This window comes from Notothenia coriiceps, unplaced genomic scaffold, assembly GCF_000735185.1.
Source record: "Notothenia coriiceps isolate Sejong01 unplaced genomic scaffold, NC01 NC01_scaffold00035949, whole genome shotgun sequence".
NCBI classification, from domain to species: domain Eukaryota; kingdom Metazoa; phylum Chordata; class Actinopteri; order Perciformes; family Nototheniidae; genus Notothenia; species Notothenia coriiceps.
In genome coordinates, this window is record NW_011368650.1 from 149,962 (window position 1) to 174,435 (window position 24,474).

A 24,474-nucleotide genomic window follows, 5' to 3' on the forward strand; every position below is an offset into this window, starting at 1 on the left:
AATAAAACTAAACTGCCCAAATTTCAGGGCCAGTGAAATTATGTTAATAAGAATCACTTTTGATCTGTGAGCGACTTCACATCAATATACTCTACACAATGTTTAGTTTGTTTGTTTGTTTTTGTGTTTTACATTTCAATAATTCAATAACAAATGTTCTCAAGATATGACTTGTGACATCAGCAGGTTAAGACTGATTTTTATACGTGGTTTTGCTAAATCAGCCAAGATACTGATCTTTGCCTCACAAGGCCAGAATGTTCCTGGCAGGTTCACACTCCAAACACGAATATACACAATATGGAAATGTTTACACTTTTAAGTAATTCTATGATCATTCTGCAGTTCAGTCTAGAAAATATTTAGTCATTAATCCTTGAAGCGGCATTTACACCAGCTATTTGGGATGACTTTGACAGTTCCAGAGCAATATATATGGGTCACGTCCAACATTGCACTATATGATTAACTATAGCTGTAGTGCTCATACATATAATGTCTGATCATTGTTCGTATTTAGTGGAGTCAGAATAAACACTATTAAGAGCACTTGGCAGGGGCTAACGCAGGGGAGTCGCCCTGAAGCCTGCTGTTAGTTTATTACATTTCCCAGGGAGAGCAATATGATGTCATCAACATGTGTCCCATCTATAGTTAAGACCCCATATCCTGGTTGGACAGCTGAGCCGGGGATAAGGAGTTTCTGTTCTCATAATATACTCAAGGAAAAGCTTCCTTTCTTGCTCTTGTACCAACACTAGTTGTTTACTTTTCTGACTCTGACTCTCCCCACACTCACTCAGGCACACACTCTGTATCTGTTTCGTTTTTCTGAATAAATCTTAGTTTTAACTGTTGCCATTTCATGAAGTCGACTTTCAGTTATTTTTTCAGTTTTATTTATAAAATGAAGCTGTTCAAAAATATAGCAAGCAGTCATTCATTGGTAACTATTGACATACATAATGATATTTAATAATTTCTCCCTTTATGACAAAGCACATCTTACAACAGAGACTTTACAAGACAAATAATTTAAGGACAAAATGAAAAGAAAACATAAAAGAAAAGAGGAAACATGATAACTATGAGCTGCTGTCTTTGTGCTCAAGCTTAGGGAAGGATCTTAAACCACACATGCATTTATACAATCTTTAATATCAAAATAATCACAAAGATAACTCTCCAAAGAACTGACTATTGTGCATTGTACCGTATCTCTTTCTGCCCCATTAATGCTGTGAGAATGTGAGATGTTCTCAATGGTGGTAAAATAATATTGGCAAGGTTTAAAATCCATAATATAACAAGGAGAGTTAATAGGTTCAAGAAATCATGAATAAACTGGTTGGATCACAACGCTTGAGCCATCATCATGTCTTCTACACATTCACTGTAACGGTAAGGCAGTAAAATACAAACAAGGCTGCCAATTTAAGTTACTGTTCGCTACATATGCACCACAACAAAATACAACCTTTTTATGTACGTTATAAATTAGAAAATGTAGTTAAAAGGTCAATATCAAGTTGAAATTTAAATAGTGTTGATGGCGTCCCATTTCGCAAGTATATAAAAACATCTTATATTTTATAAATATACACCAAAATCAAACATGATTATTTGATATGACATCACGTCGAATATTAATGTGCCTTTTGACATTTGTGAAGGACAGGAAAAAGTCTTTCTTGTCCTTATTCTGTGTTTTATCTACAATATTTAGTGATACAGTCATTACAAATACTGTATGCTATACTGTAGTTCACTTTTAGTGGATGAATGTGTAAAGTAATGAAACAAAGCAATCAGGCCAAGGAAAGCTTGCTTGTCTTTCAGCAATACTCAAATGTGACACATCTTTGCACTGAAACAGTCCACAGGTGCTGTATGATGTATGATGTATGATGCTGTATCAGCAAAGAATCCTTCAACTCCTGATATTTCAAACAAAAATGTATTGAAATCAAAGGCATACAAATACATAAATGAGACATAATGTATATTAGTATTGTCTTTTCGGAGATTCAACAGTATCTCCTGCATAAAGCCTTGCAGTTCCTTTGGGCATGTGGGAAACATAAAATGTTATAAGCAGAGGAGTTCATCCACCAGTACAGTAGACTGTCTCCGTCGTTCTGCTGATTGTCTATTTGTGTGTGTGTTTATTTCACCCTGTTATATAACATGTAGGTAGGTTGCCTTGGTGTCCACTCCTATTACATTTTTGGCGGTGCATCTGTAAAATCCTGTATCCCTACTTGTCGGGTTTTGTATCACCAAGGAACCTTGAGGACTAAGGTAGCGGTTGCCATAGATACGAGCCTGACTCATGACCCTCAGCTGTGTCAGGTCTGGTGTTTCCCAGGTTACGGTCGCCCGGGGTGTCGCTATTGTCCTACACGGCAGCTCCACAGCCACCCCGGGTCGTGTGTAGGTCACCGGGGAGGGGCCTGTTGTGATGCGTGGCGGGTAAGCGATGACGATGACAGGAACCGTGATGACTGAAACTGAGTTGCCACTGGTAGATCTGCAGCTGAAGGTGCCGCGGTCGTACACGGAGGCCTGCTGCACTGTCAGAATTCCATCTTCTTGGACTTTGTATCGGCCTGAGTCATCACTTTCACCCCGGGTCAGTACTTTTCCATTTGGCATGGTCCATGAGAGAGAGACCTGGGTATATCCATGGGTTTGAGGAGCAGGACAAGGCAGGCGGAGGTTCTCTCCATTAACGATGCTCACTAAGGGAGCTGTTCTGGTGCTCACTGCTGGCTCTGACACAGGGCTCGAGGAACGGGGTGGAGGGCCGACAGGACGAGGTATGGCAGGCAAAGACTGGCCTCTGTGTAGAGGCTTTTGAGTAACTTGGATTTTTGGATGAAGTGCCTCAGGCAACACTGGCCTTGAGCTCAAGGATTTAGCTGAATCTAATGAGGCTCCCGGGCGTGGCGCCTCTATTACAACAACACGTCCCATCACAGGCCTTTCATCTGCCCGTCCCCTGTGTGAAAGTCTGGCCTCCTTTTGTGGCTCAGAGACTTCCAGCTCCACCTGTATCGTCGTCTGTCCTCTCTCATTTCTGACCACACAAAATAAGGTCCCAGAATCGCTCGCACGCACTCCTCGCAGCTCCAAAGAGCCGTTTCGGTGCACAGTGAGTCTGCTGCCATAGTAAGGAGCTGGCAACACACCATTACCAGGCAGAAGCCAGGCCACACGAGGGGGAGGGGAGCCTTGGGAGAGGCATGGCAAAACCACAGTTTGGCCTTTCACAGCTCGCTGTTTGACTGTAGTTACCACACCCACAACAGTGTTACTATAGTTTTTAGTACCAGCAGCTATAACAGCATTACTGCTACTTCTGCTAAACACATTTCCACTGAGTGAGCCAGTCCCAGCTCCTGTATTAGACACACTTATCCTGCCATTTTCTCTACTGGTGTAAGCGCCATTACCAGCCTTTCCTGCATTTACTTCATTCGTATTAGTCCCAGGATTCCTTTCTACATTATCTGATCCAACTGTGTTGTGACTGCTACTCAGGCTATTACTATTACTCATAATGCCGGGTCCATTTTGATTTGTTCCAATGTTATCCGCTTTAATGCCTGTATTTCCAGCCCCACTCACTCCAACACTGATATCACTTCTTCCTAGTTGTGTGGTGATTCCACTGACAGGTCTGTTCAATCCATCTTGACTATCACTCCTAAGGGCAGGATAAAAGCCACTGGTCGCTATGTTAGTGCCATCCTTTGGTGCAATGTTTTTTGTCCTGCCATCATTAGCACTATAGGCATTATTTCTGCTGTCACTGCTGCCAAGCTGGCCTGTGTCTGCATTGGTAAATCCATCTTGACGTATCCTTGCATTATTAGTGCTTTCCCCTGATCTACTGCCATGACCACTATCAGGCTGATAGCTTGTACTCCAACCTCTTCCTCCCACCCGGCCACTCTGTCCATGGTTAGCAGCCTCCACCTCCAGGCCCACCAGCATGCTCCTCTCCCCGGCTGAGTTGCTAGCTCGGCAGGTATAGGTTCCCGTGTCGATCTTTTGAGCCAGACGCACCTCTAAAATTCCACCCGAAACCACCACAACCCTCTCGGAATAAAAGCCAGATCCCAAACTTTTTGGGATGACAAGGCGGGTCGGGGAAAACCATGTGACCGTCGGGGCAGGAACTCCAGTGGCCTGGCAGGGAATTGTGGCTGTTGCCCCTTCACGTACGTTGACCACGTGGTGTCTTCTGTCATCAGTAAAGGTTGGTAGAGATGTCCTCATGATCTTTACTTTGACCTTGAAACAAACAGTTAGTTTACAACTGAATTAATTTTGTATTTGTATTCATGATGTGTTTATTGTGAGTAAAAACAATAAACTCAATTTTAATATGTAATATAAATGATAACTCAAATATTCTTCTGCAGTAGAAAACTGCAGAAGACTGAAGAACTACCTTCATGGTGTCTTGGCCTCCTTGATTCTCAGCATAACATGTGTACTCTCCCTCTTCTCCCATCCCTACTGCTGGTACAAGTAACGTCCCATTGTCAAACACAGTTAGCCTCCGTGTTCTCCCTCCTCTGTCCTCCCCCTGCAACACACTGTTCACCATGGTTCCATCTGGTAGGCTCCAACGGACAGATGGGTCAGGCAGTCCTGATGCCTGGCAGTCCACCTGCATGGAACAGGATCATTATTATCATGAAAAGTTCTATCAACTTTAACTTAAATTTACTTTTGTTTGGAAGAGTGCCAAACTGCCGAGAGCTGTTAGGAAATAACAATGTCTCCACTTTGTTAAAAGGAAAGATGCATACTGCTCTAGATTCAGCTTTTAGGGCTGTTTTTATAATCCCAAAAATAGAACTAATTTAAGAAAACACTGCTAAGCAAGACAAATGAAGCTGCTTTAAAAAAAAAAGTTCAAATCTCATTAATTTTTAAATGAAATAAAAAAGGAGGGCAACAAATTCCCAAATACATTGTCCTCTTTCTTGCATTTCAACCCGCTTGACATTGTATTTCATTGAACTGTTGAATATTCATGTGTCAAATATCATCCCCTGAAGGCCGCTGTTGATGATTCATAACAGGCTATGACCTGACAGGTCTTTCTTTTCCTTTTTTAAGTCAAAAAACTATGATGCACTTTTTGAACAGAAAAAACAACTAAAGACACAGCTTGAAGCTGTATAAATGTTTGGCGCTAAGCCCAGCCATAAAAGAGATCCAACACACATCATGGACTGATCAAAAAGTCTCAAAAATATTCTAAAAGCTTAAAAGTGCAGGTGTGGAAGATGGACTGTTTTAGTTTAAGTTTTGGCAGCATTTGATGCAAGTCTCTAACAGTGGAACAGTGGTGTATGATGTTTCTTTAATAACTAGCCAGGCTGAGATCAATTGTGATTTATGAATTGTTTTCATTGAACTTACCTTCAGTGGTGTGCCAAAAGACACCATCTGATTGAGTGGTTGCTTGGGCTCGATCTTGGCAGGCTTAGTAACAACAGAGACACGCAGGCGGCGATAATCATCTGAGACCTTGTTTCGCGCGATACAGAGGTAGTCACCAGCATCCTTCTCTGTTAATGCTCGGATTGACAGAGTTCCATTAGGGTGCACCTTCAAACGATGGTCAAAACTGAAAATCGAATGTGGACAAACATACAAAAAAATCACCAACAGGTATAGAATGAGACACAATAGTGACAGAATTACTACGAGATATAATAAAACAACCGTCTCATAAACCCACATCCACTTTACCTGTAATGCACGTCCACCAGTTTGCTAATAGGGGTCCTCCAAATGATGATAGGTGCTGGGTTTCCAGTTACAGAGCAGTGGAGCTGCAAGAATAACCCATAGTGGACAGTGGAGCTGGAGGGTGATGTAGAGACAATAAGGGCTTTACTGAAGGGTGAGACAGGCGAGGGATGCAAAGCAGCTGATGCTGTATATTTTTTCGAAGGGGGAGGAGAAATAACTTTTGTGTTATTTACAATGCCAGGCGAGACTTTGGTGTTATTTGTAGGTATTGTGGAGGATGGGGAGAGAGGGGAGAGCTTTGTTTTGTTGATGTTGCTCAAGTGTGTGGGGTAGGCAGTGACTGTTTTATGGATTTTAGGAAGTGAGTTAGTGGCAGTGGGTGGGCGAGGGTAAAAAGATGAGCGAGAAGAACTGGGGTTGAGCGGCAAGGTCCGGGATCTATCATGGGGCGATGAAGCGGGGAGTCTAGCTGAGTTGAATGGATTTGAAGGGTGGCTAGGGATAGATAAAGTTCTGTCTTTATTTAGTGAAGAAGATGTTTTTTCAACTACTTTCGTTCCCTCATGTCTTGCTTCACTCTGGCTTCTTTCTCCTTCTGCTGACCCTTCAATTTCTAACCTAACTGTTCTCTTATCGGTTCCCACAGCATTGCTTGCTATGCACTCGTAATTCCCTGAGTCCTTAGGCCGAACTCCTCGAATATGCAGTGTCCCATTGGGTAAGACAAAAAGGTTGCCATGAAGAAACTGGGATTGGCGGACTATAGTCCCATCTGGAATTCGCCAGCGCAGAGTTGGTGTCGGGGCTCCCCTAGCAGAGCAGTGAGCATAAACAGGCCTCCCAGGAGACAAAAGCAGGTGCTCCTCTTTGGCTTGCTGTATAACAGGGGGCAAGGAGGACACATGTACACGCGCTGAGGCACTGGCTGTTCCTGCTGAGTTGGAAGCCACACAGCGGTACACACCTCTGTCACCGGTTAAAGTTACTGGTATATGGAGGGTACCATTCGTGTCCATAATAATCCGACTGGTGGAGGCAGCGCTGGAGGTCAGGACAGAGCGATCAGGCAAAACCCAGGAGAGCAGAGGGCTGGGAACACCATCCGCCTGGCACTGCAAGTGCACCTCTCCACCCTGATGAATGGTAACTTCTCTGTAGCTGGCCAGCTGCATTCGAGGGGGGCGTGTCCACACCTCCAGGTTGGCTAGCAATCTATCACGAAAGAGTATAGGACGCAAATAGTCAACATGGAAACACATTTGTATTTATTCTAAATGAAACTGAACATAGATGGCATAGGGCACGTTTAGGAAACTTCCCAAATTAATGTATTCACAATTTAAACAGGAATCCGGAAAGAGACATGGGATTGACAAACATATTTTTTAAGTAACACAATTATATTGGATATGGATTAGAACAAACCTTTTATAAATAGATTATATATACTGAGATTTCGAAATGACTTTAGGCTGCTTAAAAATACACCAACACAGCATGCATAATCCTAAACAGCTGTTTGCCTTTGGTCTGTGTAATTAATACAGAAAGTATTTGGTACCATGGTCATTATAACTAAATGCAAAATGCTACATTAATATTCCTAACTGGTACGAGCAGCCTCACCTGTCGCGACCCAGAAAGCTCTGTGCACTGCAGATGTATGTGCCTCTGTCCTGCAGCTGAATATTCTGGATAACTAGAGTGCCATTTGGCAGGACCTCAAAACGCTCTGCCCTGGAGAGAATTGACATCACCGCTCCTGAAACAGACAGACAGACAGACAGACAGACAGACAGACAGACAGACAGACAGCAGCGATGAAACAGAGAGGGAAAAACAGAGACAAATTGGGAAAGAAAGTTAGAATGAGACAGAGGAAAGGAGGATCAGAGAAATACTTTGTAGCACAGCATGAAGTAAGCCCAGTGATGCAGTGCACAAATGTTCCATTACTTTCTTGCAATATGTCTTTCCCACATGGCAAGCAAGAGAAAAGCCTATTGTGTACATGCCAGTGCGTAATGCTGGGTGTTAATGGGTTACTTCATCAGTGCAAAATGTGTTCATATTCATTAAGTTAAAGTACATACTAAAGCTTAGTTGGTTTTTCCTTTCGAATCGATGACGTCAAGAGGTAAATACAAACCTTTCCTTATTTCTGCTTTAAAGGAACAGTGTGTAGTACTTCTGATAAGAAAATAGCATTTCTATGTTTCCCAGCATACAAATATATGCCTGAGGGTTTAAGAGAGCGGATTTACTGAGTAATCTGTGGAAATAAAAATGAACCCTGATTTGTACTTTCATATCTACAAGGGAATTGTTTTTAATATTTACATATTTCTGCATACTGAAATAAATGTGTGCATATTGTCTGCTCAGCGTCTACCTGTGGAGACCTTGGTCCATGTGATGGAGGGCTTTGGCTCGCCCTGAGCTTCACAAGCCAGCCTGGCTGTGCTCTCTGCTGGGACCGACTCTGTCCTGATGTGCGGGTCTGCAATCCTAGGTTTGGATCTCACAACTGGGACCTATGTAAACGTTTTATAGATTTAAGTAAACAAAAAAGAAAATCATGATAATAATATATATTTATTTTTAACTTTAAGACATCTGAGAGCATAGCACCACTAATGAAAATCCCTTGAATTGCAAAGCTGCAGCATTGTGTTGGCCTTGGTGTTGTGAACAACACCTTCAGAAAAGCAATAGATAAAATGATAATTGTCTAATAGGAAAATCAGAACTAACCAAAATGATAGACAAATCAAAACATAAGTGTGGGTAAGAATAAAGGCCATTACACATGTTTTAATTATGTATGGTTTTAATGTATTTAAAAAGTAATATGATTATGTGAATTTAAAATTTTAAAAAGTTTGTAATTCCTTTTATTAAACATTGAAGAGCTTTTAAGGTTAAAAAATTCAATATATAGCAGTACTGTAATACCAGATTAGGAACCATTGATGGTGAACCCAGTGGTTTTGTCTGCTGAAGCCTGCCAAAAGAGCTCTGGAAATTAATTAACAATTGATTATCTTAAATCCCTTGGGATTAGGGTCTTAAGACGCATAATGTTGTTGATTATGGAACATGTGTTTTTCATCACTTCTTTAGATCTTGCAGGGACTCTAGCAGAGCTCCGGAAAATCCATGAAATTAAAGAACTGTCCTAAACATCCCTTAGGTTTTATAGCAGGTCATGTGGATACAGATTAGACTATTTTCAGATCTATTGTGCTTTTCTGCTAAGCTTTTGCCCAAAGGCTTGCACAGTCGGTGTAGCGTGTGTGTGTGTGTTTCATGTGTGTGTACATGCTTATGTGTGTTATTATTTTCTGGGCTAGCCCTCACTTAAAAAATAAATGTTAATTTGAGTTCCACTTAGCTGACAACAAAGAAAAATAGCTCTCTATATATATATCAAATGTAGACTGCATTTAAGAATGCACTTACAGAGATGACTAATTGTATAAATGATTGAAAGCAAAGAGCAGGGAAATAGGGGGAAATGACAGACATTAACAAATAAAAAGCAAATAGCATTACTGTTGACTCAATTTGAACTCACCCCAGGGGCAGCCGGGAGTGAAGGGGAGGGGGGCCATTGAGGCCGGCTGCTGTCTGAATCTGGAATAGAATTAGTTCCAGGGTTCCTCCAGTCAATAGTGGGTCGATTCTGGTTTGAACCCCCAGAATTAGGCCTCCCTCTGGGATCAACGTTGACAATGCTTGGCCTCTCTCTGGGTGATTGTGTTGTACTTGTTGTGATCATTGTAGTCGTTGTAGTTGAAGTTTACTGGGTGTAGCTGCCGTTGTAGTTGTTGAAGGAGGTTTCACGGAGGTGACATTTCTAGTACTAGTAGGAGTAGTAGTTGTAGCAGTGGTAGTAGGATGAGAGGTTGCGGGGATAGTCTTGAATGAGATTGTAGTACTAGCAGTATTAGCAGTAGTAGTAGTTATAGTTGTAATAGAAGGGCTAATAGTAGTGGTAGTTGGAAGAGTTGATGTAATGTCAGGTGTTTTGGAAGAAGTAGTAGAGGTAAAAGCAGTTGTAGTACTTCTGGTAGTGCTAGGTGTAGGGATAATACTGGTAGTTGTAGTAAACAATTTGGGACTTATAGTCAAAGCAATATTTGTTGTTCCCATGGGACGTTTGTCCTCAATAGCTGTAGTGGAAGATATATTATCAGGTGTTGTGGAAGAAGTAGTAGAGGTAAGAGCAGTTGTAGTACTTCTGGTAGTGCTAGGTGTAGGGATAATACTGGTAGTTGTAGTAAACATTTTGGGACTTATATTCAAAGCAATATGTGTTGTTCCTATGGGACGTGTGTCCTCATTAGCTGTAGTGGAAGATATACTTGTAACACTTTCAGCAGAATTAGTATGTATTATTTTGAGAAAGGTAAAAGGAGTAGTGTGGAGTTTTGCAGTAGTAGTTGTAGCTGTACTGGGGGACTGTGGAGGAAACAATGGAGGAAGGAGTGGACGAGAGAGAGATGGAGGAGTGGGACACATATGGTTCACTTGACAAATTCCTCTCGAGCACAACATTGGGATCACTTGAAGGTTCATCAACATGTTTGCCTAAAGATGTGTGTGTTTTTGTGACAGTCTGTATGCCATGTGTATAAGTCTTGGCGTGTGTGTTAGGCGAATGTGTCTGCACGACCGTAGCATCCGAGTGAGTGGGTGCTGGTGTTAGTGTGTTGAAGAGAGTGGATTTTGCAGTATCTGGGATGTTGGCTGGGTGAGTCACCATGTCTATATGTATCTTCGTGTGAGAGGGGGATAATGAGGTGTTAGAGGAGGAAGAGGGAGAAATGGAGATACCAACAGTATTAGAAATAGTGGAAGACTCAGAATTCAGTACCACATCATTTGAAGTAGTCTCAATATGGTCACTCCGTGTCAACAGCATGACTGGAGATGTGGTTGTTGACACCAGCATCAACATATTCATTTGATCTGTTGTAGTGACAGGTGTCTCAGTTTGTGACCTCGGGTTTGTAAGTTCAGGGATAGGTCGGCGTGGGGTCAAAGGACGCCCCCTGGGCCTGTTGATGATTCGTCTTCACTGTCCGATCCTCCTGCGAGAGTTCCAAGGGCTTTGAGGCCGGGAATTGGGTACCAAATTAGGGAAGAGTCCCTCCCGGGGGTTTTGAGGCTTGGTTCTAGATGGGTTGGTGTTTTCTTCTGGCTCATCCCCTTCACCTGGTTCTGGGACAATTTCATTTGCCGCTGACATTGGCTTCAATGTGACTGCTTCTTTCTGTGTCTCTGTGTTTGTCACTGACTCTGTCTGTGGAGTTGCTTTCTCTGCCTCGCTCTCCGTCTCGTTCTCTATATTTGTCTGTGTTTCTGTTGATTCTGTTGCGGTCTTTATCTCTGTGTCTGTCTTTATCTCTGTGTCCGTGTCTGTATTTATCTCTGTGTCTGTGTCTGTCTTTATCTCTGTGGCTGTGTCTGTCTTTATCTCTGTGTCAGTGTCTGTCTTTATCTCTGTGTCTGTGTCTGTGTCTGTCTTTATCTCTGTGTCTGTCTTTATCTCTGTGTCTGTGTCTGTCTTTATCTCTGTGTCTGTGTCTGTGTCTGTCTTTATCTCTGTGTCTGTGTATGTGTCTGTCTTTATCTCTGTGTTGTCTGTCTTTATCTCTGTGTCTGTGTCTGTGTCTGTCTTTATCTCTGTGGCTGTGTCTGTCTTTATCTCTGTGTCTGTGTCTGTCTTTATCTCTGTGTCTGTGTTTTCTTTCGTTGGTTATCTCTGTGTCTGTGTCTGTCTTTATCTCTGTGTCTGTGTCTGTGTCTGTCTTTTCTCTGTGTCTGTGTCTGTCTTTATCTCGTGTCTGTTTCTGTGTCTGTGTCTGTTTCTGTCTCTGGTGTCTGTCTTTATCTCTGTGTCTGTGTCTGTCTTTATCTCTGTGTATGTGTCTGTCTTTATCTCTGTGTCTGTCTTTATCTCTGTGTTGTGTCTGTCTTTATCTCTGTGTCTGTCTTTATCTCTGTGTCTGTGTCTGTCTTTATCTCTGTGTCTGTGTCTGTCTTTATCTCTGTGTCTGTCTTTATCTCTGTGTCTGTCTTTATCTCTGTGTCTGTGTCTGTCTTTATCTCTGTGTCTGTGTCTGTCTTTATCTCTGTGTCTGTGTCTGTGTCTGTCTTTATCTCTGTGTCTGTGTCTGTCTTTATCTCTGTGTCTGTCTTTATCTCTGTGTCTGTCTTTATCTCTGTGTCTGTGTCTGTGTCTGTCTTTATCTCTGTGTCTGTGTCTTCTTTCTCTGTGTTGTTTTTTGTCTGTGTTGTCTTTGTGTCTGTGTCTGTGTCTGTCTTTATCTCTGTGTCTGTGTCTGTCTTTATCTCTGTGTCTGTCTTTATCTCTGTGTCTGTGTCTGTCTTTATCTCTGTGTCTGTCTTTATCTCTGTGTCTGTGTCTGTCTTTATCTCTGTGTCTGTCTTTATCTCTGTGTCTGTGTCTGTCTATCTCTGTGTCTGTGTCTGTGTCTGTCTTTTCTCTGTGTCTGTCTTTCTCTGTGTCTGTGTCTGTCTTTATCTCTGTGTCTGTGTCTGTCTTTATCTCTGTGTCTGTCTTTATCTCTGTGTCAGTGTCTGTGTCTGTCTTTATCTCTGTGTATGTGTCTGTCTTTATCTCTGTGTCTGTGTCTGTGTCTGTCTTTATCTCTGTGTCTGTGTCTGTCTTTATCTCTGTGTCTGTCTTTATCTCTGTGTCTCTGTCTGTCTTTATCTCTGTGTCTGTGTCTGTGTCTGTCTTTATCTCTGTGTCTGTGTCAGTGTCTGTCTTTATGTCTGTGCCTGTTTCAGTGTCTGTATTTTTATCTGTGTGTGTTAGCATCTCTTTGTTGACAGGGTACATATGCTGAAGGCCTTCCTCTTGTAGATCAGTCTCATCAAGAGATGACCCTTCAGTTTCTGCTTCCTCCCCTGGTCCTTCAGATCTATCTCTCTCTGTATCATCAAGTCCGTCATTTCTACCTGTGTGTCCATCTTGGCCTCCTTCCACAGCTTCAGCTGTGGGCTTTGCTTCATCGACAGGCTCGCTTTCATTAGTGGCAACAGTCTTTTGTCGAATCTTAGCCAAGAGATCAGCCCATTTTTGAGGGTCTATCCTTTGTTTGTTTGTGGCAACCCTATGTCTGTTCTTAAAGCGGGTTCTTCTCTGGTCAGTGGATGATGTAGGCGTTCCTCCTCTCCTCAGGGCACCTTCTCTCATAGGTCCACGTCTTACGGGTTTTCCAATTGGAAGACGTCTGTTTGGGGAAGGTTGAAGAGGTCTTGGACGCTTCCTGCCAGCAATAATTCTCTCTCCTTCTTCCCTCACATCGCCAGACCCTTCTTCTTCTTGTAATGGAGCTCGTATCTTGGTTGACCGGCCAGCAGCTGACTGTGGCCCTGTGGGAAATGAAGTCCTAAGTGGAGGGGGATGTCTTGAATTTAATTCAAGCTGTATCGACAGAAAATCACTACCATACTGGTTGACTGCAATGCAGCGGTAATGACCAGCATCCCTCAGAGAAGGGTTAGGCAGAGAGAGACTCCCATTAGATTGTAAAATGAGCCCACCTGATACAGCTAATCCCTGCCGTACTAAGTTTCCATCTGGTAACACCCAATTTATATGAGGCGCTGGTGAACCAAAAGCCTTGCAAGATAGACTGATAGTTTTACCAACAGTTGCTGTGACAGGAGGTCCCACTTGCTCTCCTGAAGGGGGAAAAGAGGAATCCTCCACTGCCAGGCGCAGGGGGAGAACGTCTACATCCTTGCCTGCCCGTGCTATGCAGTAATAGATCCCTGCATCTGAGAGCTGCACTTTATGAATAAGTAAACCAGAGGTTGAAGCCTGGAGCCTACCATCTAAGCTGCTTGAGGGGGAGATCAGCTTGGATCCATCCGGTTGAACCCACTGTACTTTGGGGTTACCAGAACTTAAAAGAGGGCATGATAGCTCCACCTTACTACCTACTACTGTTGCAAGTTCGGTGGCGGTCTGATTAGTTGAAATCAGCACCCATGGGGGTGAGGAAGGGGAGGATGCTGAGAGATGAGAAGCAGGGTCGGGATGAGCAGAAACTCTTGTTGAGTAGATAAGTTGAACTTTATGTCTGTTAGACTGTGCTCTGTTTAGCTGAATGCCGATGGCTGGCTGTAGTAACCATTGTGGTCTGGCTTCAACGGAAGATTGGACTCCAGTGTGATAATATCCTTCTGTCTCTGGTGCCTGCCTGTAGCGGTAAGCCAATGCTGGGGTTTTACTCAGCATGATGTGCCTCTCCAGACGAACCGCAGTCTCACTGTAGTACGCTAGGATCCTCCAAAGTGTCTCATAGCTCTGTCTCTCCACGGGGCATTCCAGGGAGAGTGAGAGAGCGAGGGGGAGAGGGGAAGAGGAGGAAAGAGAGAGATCTGGAGGTGGAGCAATATCCTGGGAATCAGAGTGAGTGAAGTTGCAAACCAGATCCACGCTGTTCCCTTGTTGATCAGACAGACCCAGAGAGGCAGTGCCTAAAGGTTCTCTAAAGGATTCACTGGTTTGGATTTCACTATGTTCGGTCTCCAAAGGTGTGTCTCTTCCTGGGGAGGCGATAACAGGCGAGCTGCACAAGGGGTCAGTCTGCTCAAGCAAGCCTTGACCTTGAAGGGAATCGGGCGAGGCACAGATTGGACACTGAGGGCCGCCGGGACATTTCATTAAGCCTAATTGAAAGAGAGGCAGAGAAAATTGTGTCATAAAAGACAGCCTTGGCATCTCTATCAACTGTGTATAAAAGCATAGCAACTAAACAAACATATCAGTGCACAACTCAGCTATCTGAACATATTAGCAGTGTCATATTTTAGTCATGCCAGCTCATCTTAAGAATATATTAACCTTTATATGTCTTAATAATTCTGCATGGTTACTTCATCTACTCATAAATCAGGAAAATGCATCACTTTATTATTACACAATAATTAGCCTATATTTCAGCTGCCTTCACATATCAATGCTGTCATCATAGATTAGTCATAGCAGGTTAAGTCTGGCATATCAATGAGACACATTTCATGGTCCAGCTCTCATTCACGTCTCAATAACAGCCACAAGGAACACTGGAAGAGATACAGAAAATTGAGGAAATAGGAGAAGGGGGTGTAACATAAAGCAGGTGGACGGATGTCAGAGGAATAGACTAAACAAAACCATATGTGTAGGAAAATACATTTATCGCATTATTCTATCAACTGGCTTGATTTGATATGCTACATTACAGCTGTATAATGTTTTTCTCTCAATCCATTCACCTTCTTACTACCTTACCTAGTTACCTCGTCATTCTAGCTATATGCATTTTGCAATAACCATCACATTTCGACTCCTTGACTGAGTTAAACCGGCTCAGAGGCTTAAGAAATGACATATCAGATCATCACCTGGATGTGCCAGACTCCAAGTGAGAAACCAGTTCATCCTACAGTCACAACTCCAAGGGTTAGCCTGCAGCACAAGAGTCTCTAGCAGAGGTGCTGTTGCTAATGTGTCTCTGGGCAGAGTTGTTAGACTGTTGTTGGACAAGTCTAGGTGTCTACAGATGGGGAAAACAAAAACAAAATAAAACATTAAGTGGAGAGGGATGGTGGAGAACAAGGTTGAGTCCAAATCATGGAGGAAGGGATGAAAGAGTGTGAGTGGGCAGTGAGAGATGAAAGGTTAGGGGAAAATAACTAATAATTGTTATCCTTTCAATCATCATCCTCATGTTCAGATCCTGGTTATTCCTCTGCAGTAGTAATACAATTAGGAGTAGGTTTTAGAAGTGTATTTGTCGAGGTAAAAATGACCAGCAAGAGTTGCTTTTTCATCGGATGAGTTTTTCTTTTGACTAGTCAATCATGTATCCCATTATCACTAAATCTCACTGATCACGCCATTTTAACTAAATGTAACTAATACTTTGTCACAAGTCATCATAGTGCAAATGTTTTGTTAGAATTGTGATAGTCAAGAACACACAGATCAGTTTATGTAGTAGGTCATGGAAGTATTGTAATTAATGTGGTAATAACAAACTTACCAGAGAACAGAGAGCACTCTTCTTTTGCTTTTATGTGTTGTGTTGTGTTGTGTTGTTAAAAGTGTTATCATGTTGTAACATGCCAAACAATTACTATAACATTATGTGCTATACTGTAAGTGCTCAAGCTCACCTGAGTGTAGAGAAGTAATATGTATTCAGGAGGGACAGTGTGCACAGAGTGCGAGGGTGCAGTTGATGCAGCCTGTTCCCTTGTAGACGCAGCAGCCTGAGGCTCGGCAGCTGGAGCAGCGCCCGGGGGTGGATGTGCTGGAGGCGGTTGTGATCCAAGTACAGACGCAGCAGGGAGGTCAGGCCAGAGAAGGTTAGAGATGAAGAGATCTCTCTAAGCTTGTTATAACTCAGCTTTAGTATCTGCAGGGGGAGGGAGAGGAAATTGAGTGAACGGAAGCAATGAAGGATTAGAAGAGCAATCAAAAATGGGGCATCAAAGCTGATGAAGAAACCAAGTCTATGCACTGATCATAAGTCTTTCACTGGACACCACATGCTTGTAAATTGAATTTATGACAAATTATGCAAGCGGAATTGGAATGAGGATGAAGGAGTCGGTGAAAAACTCTTTGTAAGCAAAAATAAATGCAAACTGTGTTGTTTTTAGAAATATGGGGGAATACTTCCAGTAGCACAACAAATGCTGCAAGTTTATCGATTCAAAGCAGAAAAGACTTAAAGCATATTCTAACACTGGGGGCCTTCAACGTTTCAAATAGGAAATGTATCCTGTAAGCTCAAGACTCTGGGGAACTATTATTATTCTAGTCATGTGCAAAAAACCCACCAACCTTTACAGACACACACCATGAAAACCATGTTGTGGAATTGTGTTTCTGTGAAGCTTGTGATAAATCCGCTCTGCAGGAAGGCTACTTAGCTGGCAGAGTTCCAGCTACTGACAGATCTAGCACGTGAAGATGTCAGCACATGGAAATATGGATCTTATTATCACACAATGCCAAATATATCAGCATCTGCCTGGGAGATGAAGGGAACAATTGCTTGTTGAGTAATTTGACTTCCCCACGGACTGCTAACTCTGCCCTTAGGTTCCTGCTAAAATGTCCAGTGTGTTTCCTGTCACTGAGCAGCAAAAAGAATGATAGCAAATAAATTATGCATTCGTTGTACAGAAATTAGAAATATGTGCTGACAAATTTGAACAGAATCATGTTAACTATTACATTCATTTCCATAATGGTTTCACAGATTAAATGTAAAATTAATCATTTTATAATCATTTGTTGCCATCAGTTTGACTGCTAGATTTAGGCATATTTATTAATATAGATTCCTCTCTAAATTGTACCAAACTCTTTGACAAATGCTGTATATGTTGATAATCTCTGCATTACTTATGTTGTTAAAAACTGAAATGGGTTCTGTCAAACAGTTTAAGTATATACATGTATCATACTTAAAGAGGTTATGCAGACTATAAACTATACTAAAGAAATGTGAGAGCTGAGTTTTCTGAAACAAAATACATTTGAAATTGTGAAGGATCCTTGTGGTACCCCTGCTTGAGGCTGGGATTAAGGATTAGGCTGTGAGACTGGGTCCAAGTTTGATACTCATATCTGTATCCTGAAAAATACTTCATATCCAAAGAGTCAAAGGCTAAATATTTGAGACAATGATTTATTTTTCCCATTAACATCCATACACTTTATAATCCAGCATGCACAGTTTCTCTTGGAAAAGGATCGTTCAGGACACTCAATAATGTTGGTTGCTGTTAGCTGCCTGTATGAGATACAGGCGCTGTAGTTCCATAAAGAAAATTGACAAAACATAAAGAAAAGGGCTCTGAAGAATACATCCCATTTGTTTAAAACGTTTGCTATCTTTAATTTAGTCAATTATCCCCATCCAAAAATCTTCTAGTTTGTTTTTGAATTGATTTCCCTCTCTTTTCAGCCTTAAACAATGTCAATGTTGGGTCCAATGCATGCTACTCTTCTTCCTATTTACCTGTAGCGATTTCAAATCTCTGAATGCTTCATCTGGCAGATGGTGGAGGTCATTGCTGTGGAGCATCAGGAGCTCCACCTTCTTTAGCCCAGCCAAAGAACTGTCATGTATTGTGCTGATGCTGTTGAATCTGTGGCACAGAAACAGCATGATCTACCTTAGACGTCAATACATCAACAAATATTATATCTCTAGAGCTCGTTAATTTGCTGCAATTTGACACATTCCAAACTCTATGGGTGTGTTTGATGGTAAATAAGAGCAGTCCTACTTGCTCACTTGCATTCCCTTACCCAAAGTTTATGCGGCGTGTGTGTATAGGGAGGCCAGAAGGTATGCTGAGCAGGGAACGAAATGTACAGTGGACTTCATTGGCCTGGTAGCAGTTACAGCTCCTGGGGCAGGCCTGGCCCATGGGCACCACAAGTGTCAGTACCAGTAGAGTCAGCAGGGGAACCGACACACACACACCCCGATACATCTTCAGTCCCCGAGAGGAGAAGCCACACTGGGATTATCACTGCCAACAAGAAAAAAGGAAATCAAGACTGATGGAGGGTAGCAAAGTGCATCACAGTGACATGTGTCAAAATCCAGATGACAGCCTGTCTCTCTCTCTCTCTCTCTCTCTCTCTCTCTCTCTCTCACACACACACACACACACACACACACACACACACACACACACACACACACACACACAGAGAGAAATGTATTCATACATCCCAAAAAGCACACATTTTACTCAAGGGGATTTGCAATCTGTACAACACATGACACTTATACCCTAAAATCCACACTAGAGCCACACTGACACATTGCAATTAACAAAACAGACCTTCGGGCTTTATGCACATGCCCAGTAGGTTAATTGAGTGACATACATTAAGCAAAACAAAAAGAGCAGGATTGAGAAATATAGTAAGAAAAAGATAACACGTCAGTTTAGACCTCACAGAAAAGATCCTGTTTCTCTCTCCTATTTAATCTCACGCAAGCGCACAAATGCTCTTACCGTTCAAATGTATCAAACCAACTGTAGAGCAATAGCTACCAGCTTTTTAAATATGAAGCTGAAAAGTAAAGTAAATCACGCACTCTAGCAAGAAGCATCCGAGATTAATTCAATACTGTAATGCAAAGTCGTGGATGTGCAGAGCATACCTTGAAATCCTGTGGAGTTATTTCACGGAGGTATTCATTTTGCCCATCAAACACTGATTTAATCCAACTGCACGGCTCGGAATTTTGAAAGGCAATTAACCAGTTTATTCACCAATAAACTCCGCGATTGTTGAACTGAGGTGGAGGTCCCAAAATAAGTTGTCACATAAGATGTAACTGAGGAGAGCGAGAAAAAAAATTAGTCACACTTTTGTCAACTCCGCACAACAACAAAATGATTTTAGTTAGATCCAACAGGTCTTGCGCGTCTCTTGAGAAGTAACACTGGAAGTGGCAGGCGGGCTATATGCAGTCTGGCGCTGTGTGAGTGTGCGCGTGTGCGTTTGTGTGGATGACAGGGGATGTGTTAGTGTGTATTTGAGCGGAGGAAAAGGGACTGTACCGAAGTGAACTTTGAGTGACGCTCAGGCTGAGGGGTTTGTCCGAGGAGGGGCTTTCTTGAGACACAGAGGTAACAAGTTACTGCTGCAGGCTGCACTCCTCAAATATTTTACTCTATAGACACAGACATCTTTCTGTTGAACTGCAACTCACTGGATGTTTTCTTTCTCAACTGTTGCACACCACATTGTAACTTCTCTGCTCACACTATCTCCATATTTTGCAAACAACTTAATCCATTTTCCCTCATTTGAATTAATTTAATTTAATATACCTGAATTAGAAACAGCCATTCTGAAGATGTTTTATTTAAAAGGAAACCCACATCAGATTCAGCCTCATGGCCTCAGATTTGTAAAACTCTTCAAAATCACAAACATGACACAAGACTCCTGTTTGTCCAAATGGTATCTAAATTGTTACATGGCTAAGTGTTCATACATGTTTTTGTTTGAAACATCGACCCAAGCAAATGTTTCTTTTTCTATTTACAAGGTTTGGGCCAAGGACCAAGTGTTTGGGTTGTCAGCGAGTATATCTCAATGTTCTGCCAATTGGGCTTCATTCAGGGAAAGTGGGACAATAGCGCCTAGGCATTTGTCTTGATACATGTGTGTGAGGTCAACTAAATAAGGGATTGTCTCCTCTTTTATCTTATCTCAGATTCTCAGGCACCCCGAGCTGATCGCACCTCCTTCTGAGGGGACTTAAATGAAGGCAGGGTGAGAAAAAATAGACTTATGCTCCTCAGCTGTTGTCTCTTATAAGCACAGTAAACCCACCCACTGTCCATTAAAGGCCTGCGTGTTTATGTGTGCCCCCTTGTAATGCACCTAGCTCCTGGTCTCTTCTTCTGCTGCACATATTTTACTACAGAAAAGACTGTGTGTTTGTCTGTGTGTGTGTGTGTGTGTGTGTGCGTGTGTGTGTGTGTGTGCGTGCGCGCGCGTGTGTGCGCGTGCGCGGCGTGCGTGCGTGTGTGTGTGTGTGTGTGAAAAGTCAGTGGCCTTCTGCATGGTTTGTTTGGATATACGTTTTCATCATCCACTTTAACTTTCAATCTCAGTTTTGTTCACAAATGGGGCGCAAGGGCTAGATATGAGCAGCGGACGTGAGAATAGGGTCACCACTGACTTCTCACATCAGCCGATAATGGTATATGAATAATAGATTCTAAAAATGAATTTTGAATGACTGTTTATCCCCCAAGCTTGAAAGCCGATAAGTGAACCTCCCAAATATCTTTCAAAGATGCCACTTGATTCATCAGCAAATTCCTCTCGCATGATTTTCAGAAGATGACCCAATCTCCACCAAGATATAACCCTTGTCACTGCAGGCGATCTCATTGTGTTGAGGCTTAACAGTTCCCCTGCTGCACTGATTCCCTGTATCTGATAGGCTCTGAAAAGCATTAGGCCCTATCCTAACTCTCTTCATTACAATATTCATCACTGTACTGGAATGTAATGCGCCATAATAAATGAATCAGTGTCTGTCTGACTGGAAGGAAAGAAAAAATGAAGACATAATGTAATATCAATGACACTTTGAGGAAGGTGAATGACTGAATTAAAGAATGAAGGGAGACAGGGAGAAAGGAAAGGGAATAAAATGCATTACTTGGGCATTTGGTACTCTCCTGGTATAACATTGCCTCATGTGTTAGTCCTGAGCTTATTATTACTGCATGTTTTTGAATTATGCCATGACAAACCACTTAAAATAATAACTCTTAAAATCAATTGATCAATCAATCAATGAGCAAATGGCCTCTACTTACTCATTACTTATACAACCTACAATAAGTAAAGTGGTAGTCTGGCTTTCTATGCCTGTCGGCCGTCCTCTCCCACTGAGACTTTAAAAAGATCCGCTGGTCATCAGTGCTCTCTATCTTTGTTTCTCTGGGGTTCGGCGCTATCTAGGTCAACCAATGGAGTGCTGAGTCATGAGTTCAGGAAGTAAACAACTAAGTAGACCAGCTTGCTGATACATAATTTAATTTGGCTTTGATGTGTGAATAAACTCTTTCTCTCAAGTTCTGAAGAAATGGTTGCATTCTATTCAATTATATAAGTTTTTACCATTATCTGAAATTGACTTGTAATTTTTCTAGTTACAGTACATTTTGTTTTTGTTCTAACTTTAGTCAGAAAATCTGAGAGGGATATAAATTAGTGGAGGGAGACCATTCAAGGTACAAAGGTGTTTTTAAAGAGGGGCTACTTATTCGTACTAAAAATAAGTCTGCTAGTCCCCGTCAAGGTTAATTCAAAAAAATTGAAGACAGGGATAAAGAGTTCAGAAGGAAACCAAGAGCTATCCTCAGAAAAACCAAGACTTTCAATTACGTACTTCATGACCTCATGGAACCAGTTGAGGCTGCAGGCTCATAAAATGCTGGTTTATCGTAAAAACAGATTGTCCAACGCAGACTTCTTAAAATCAGCTTTCTTGAATGTTTCCTGAATTGAATTAATACTTTTATTACTAGTGTAAATGCAAGATCAAATGTGCTTATTGCCTTAGTTGCATGGCACGCAAAACTATATTTAAACACATACTAGAACTCTTGGTTGTGGTATTGATTATTTTTGTCCTGTCTTTTATGTTTTTAATTCAAGTAGATAGGAATATACATTAATTAACATAAAGCCACCTTATCTAAGTCTTGCGATACGAAATCAGATGGACATACAGTATGTAAAGGGACTTACAACTTGGGGAAGTATTTAAAAAAGCAACAGTGGCTACCAACATGTTTTCTTTATTAACATGTAACCTGAAATCTTAATCTCTCCCTACACACTGTATATTATCTGACAACAATTATGCTCAAATTATTAGATTTAAAGGCTCATTATTGCACACATAAACTCATGACCCCATACTTTCCTATAGTTTGACTTTGAAGAAGACGTGCTCTCTCAGCCTGGGGCCCCGGACGAGGACATTTGTGTCTATTATTGATCCGAGGCTCCAGCTCTCCATGAGGTCAAGGCCTGCCTGGACAGATGACAGCCCGGGGCTCAGCAGCTCAGTGGGCGGCCATGGCAGCGATCCACGGGGCTGATGGTTGGATGGTCACAAGGATATTCTTTACTTTGTGTAAGCTTTGCGTTTAGTTGGAATCTAAGTTATTTGAGATGGAGGATTGTGAGAGGGTAATGTATTATATCTGAATTGTAGCAGTTATGCTAAGCAAACAAACCTTCATTTGGGCCTTACTACCTTGTTCTGTGACAATTAAATGATAAGATATTTAATTACATTTTTAGCTTGTAAGTTAATTTTAAGATGATTTTAGTGGCTATAATGAGAGAGCATGATTGTAAAAATATGTGAGTAAGAAGAAAAACGGTGGATGATTCCCAATAGCCAATAAGAGTCAGTTTGTCAATACCCAATGAGAGTCAGTTTTCATTCAAGTCATTCTCAAACAAGGTTTTGATGGCACTGGAAAACAGGGTGGAGTCCTGATGCAGACACTAAAGGAGATTCATCTGTTGTCAGTCGTCTTGGGGTTACCTTGGGGAATCTTTGGTGAAAAATTCAAGGGGAAAACAACAATGAGTTTTGATTTTGAAAAATGTGTACTATGTGATGGTACTGGCCCTATAATGAGGATTATTTTATGAGGTTCAATAGTTGATTTACGTTTGTAAAAAGGTAACAATCACCGGTTGGGTTCTCTCTGTACTACAGTGTGCCAAACCAAACCTCTTTATATTGTAAATGATGCTGCTATGAACCAAATAATATCAAGATAGCAATATAAAGATAATCTATTTCAGCAGTAACACATTCAAATGGAAATAAACTTAAAATGTTTTAATCACGTTGTTTTATGTTTATCCTGGTGGATTGAAAGGAATATTTCGATATAGTTGACAAAATAGCTTCACATTAACATTGTAGGCTCATGTAGAAGCTGGTTAGGAAGTGGAACACAGCAGGTGATTTTATTTTTATGGAGAAATTGACCATTTTATTACATTCCACTAAAAAGGTTGTGTTATTACGCAACACATAACGCATTAAACAATCATTATAAGCTAGTGGTTGAGCAGTTACTAAGAACATGTTAAAGCCAAAAAATACAAACTAAACATCATACAGAAGTGTCATTTAGCATGAGTCTGGATCTCTACCAGAGTTTTAGTATCTGTAAGACTTACGGCGAGAGTTATCTACTAAGGTGTTCAGCAATAATTCATGTAATAATCTCTAGAGGTTATGACAGCAGTTAAAATTGCATCTGGAGGCTTGAAAGAAGGGGATTCACTAATGAGATGCACAGATAGCCACAAACCCCTGTTGTGTTTTTCTTTAATGATACACAGAGCCTGTGTGAGTAAATTCCACACATGGAGAGCACAGAGAGCCCCTGAGTTGTTGTTGACCCTCAGGCTAGAGGAGAGATGAGGAAAAAGATTGAGCAGTTAAAGAAAAATGGAGTGGAGAAGGTTAAAGGGGGTCCATCAGTGAGCTGGAGGTCTATTATCTGCAGATGTAGCCATTATATTATCACCACAAGGCAACAGTCAATTGCTGCTGCAATACTATTTAACCCATAGGAAGAATTATTTAAACAATATTTTTAACAAAGGAAAACATCAGAAGATATCTGGCAACCAGTTGTTTTCAGTTTTTTGTTTCACTGATTCTATTCAGATGTAACATAAACATACATACTAAAAGGGTTAGGAACAATATTTCTCATGGGAGCAACCATACTGAAATAAAATCGATCACAGCAGTGTTGAGAATAAAGGCCCTGACACACCAGGCCGAAATCGGCCGTTTTAGTTAAGGCCCGGACACCAATCTGACAACAAAGAACTGACACAGACTGACCCCGACAGTTGCGTTGCCTCGCGTCTCTGCGTTTTGGCCATGTGTCGCACTGGAACACACTGCAAAGACTTCAGCCGACGGCCAAGACGCACGTAGGAACTGCACATGCGTGAGTGGCAATAACTCTCCTTACCAGCAGGCGGCGGTAGTGTGTATTCGTCATTCAAAAGAGGCAACAACCGGAAGACAGACTGCGTGATAACGA

General features: G+C 41.7%; 1 protein-coding gene across 1 annotated transcript; it reads right to left on the minus strand.

The window, feature by feature from the left end:
* Positions 1-689: 689 nt before the first annotated feature.
* On the minus strand, positions 690-19,153 carry LOC104963318 (matrix-remodeling-associated protein 5-like). Its single transcript, XM_010791893.1, has 15 exons — positions 19,008-19,153; positions 18,137-18,363; positions 17,844-17,973; positions 15,985-16,226; positions 15,211-15,362; positions 13,360-14,493; positions 13,118-13,205; positions 12,651-12,868; positions 9,356-9,579; positions 8,171-8,312; positions 7,405-7,540; positions 5,776-6,990; positions 5,443-5,650; positions 4,460-4,681; positions 690-4,299 (listed from the first exon to the last, which is right to left on the minus strand). Exons 2-15 carry the CDS (start codon positions 18,256-18,258, stop codon positions 2,179-2,181), a joined length of 6,354 nt encoding a protein of 2,117 aa, XP_010790195.1. The 5' UTR covers positions 18,259-18,363; positions 19,008-19,153; the 3' UTR covers positions 690-2,178.
* Between the last annotated feature and the right edge of the window lie 5,321 nt (positions 19,154-24,474).

What these genes read in the sequence shown, in the direction of transcription:
- LOC104963318 (XM_010791893.1), bottom strand. Translation starts at nt 18,258, where the DNA reads ATGGGCCAGGCCTGCCCCAGGAGCTGTAACTGCTACCAGGCCAATGAA. An exon ending in TTGGAGTCTGGCACATCCAG is followed by an intron (nt 14,494 to 15,210) that starts GTGATGATCTGA and finishes TCTTTCAATTAG; the next exon opens with GCTTAATGAAATGTCCCGGC. An exon ending in CACTCCCGGCTGCCCCTGGG is followed by an intron (nt 8,313 to 9,355) that starts GTGAGTTCAAAT and finishes ACGTTTACATAG; the next exon opens with GTCCCAGTTGTGAGATCCAA.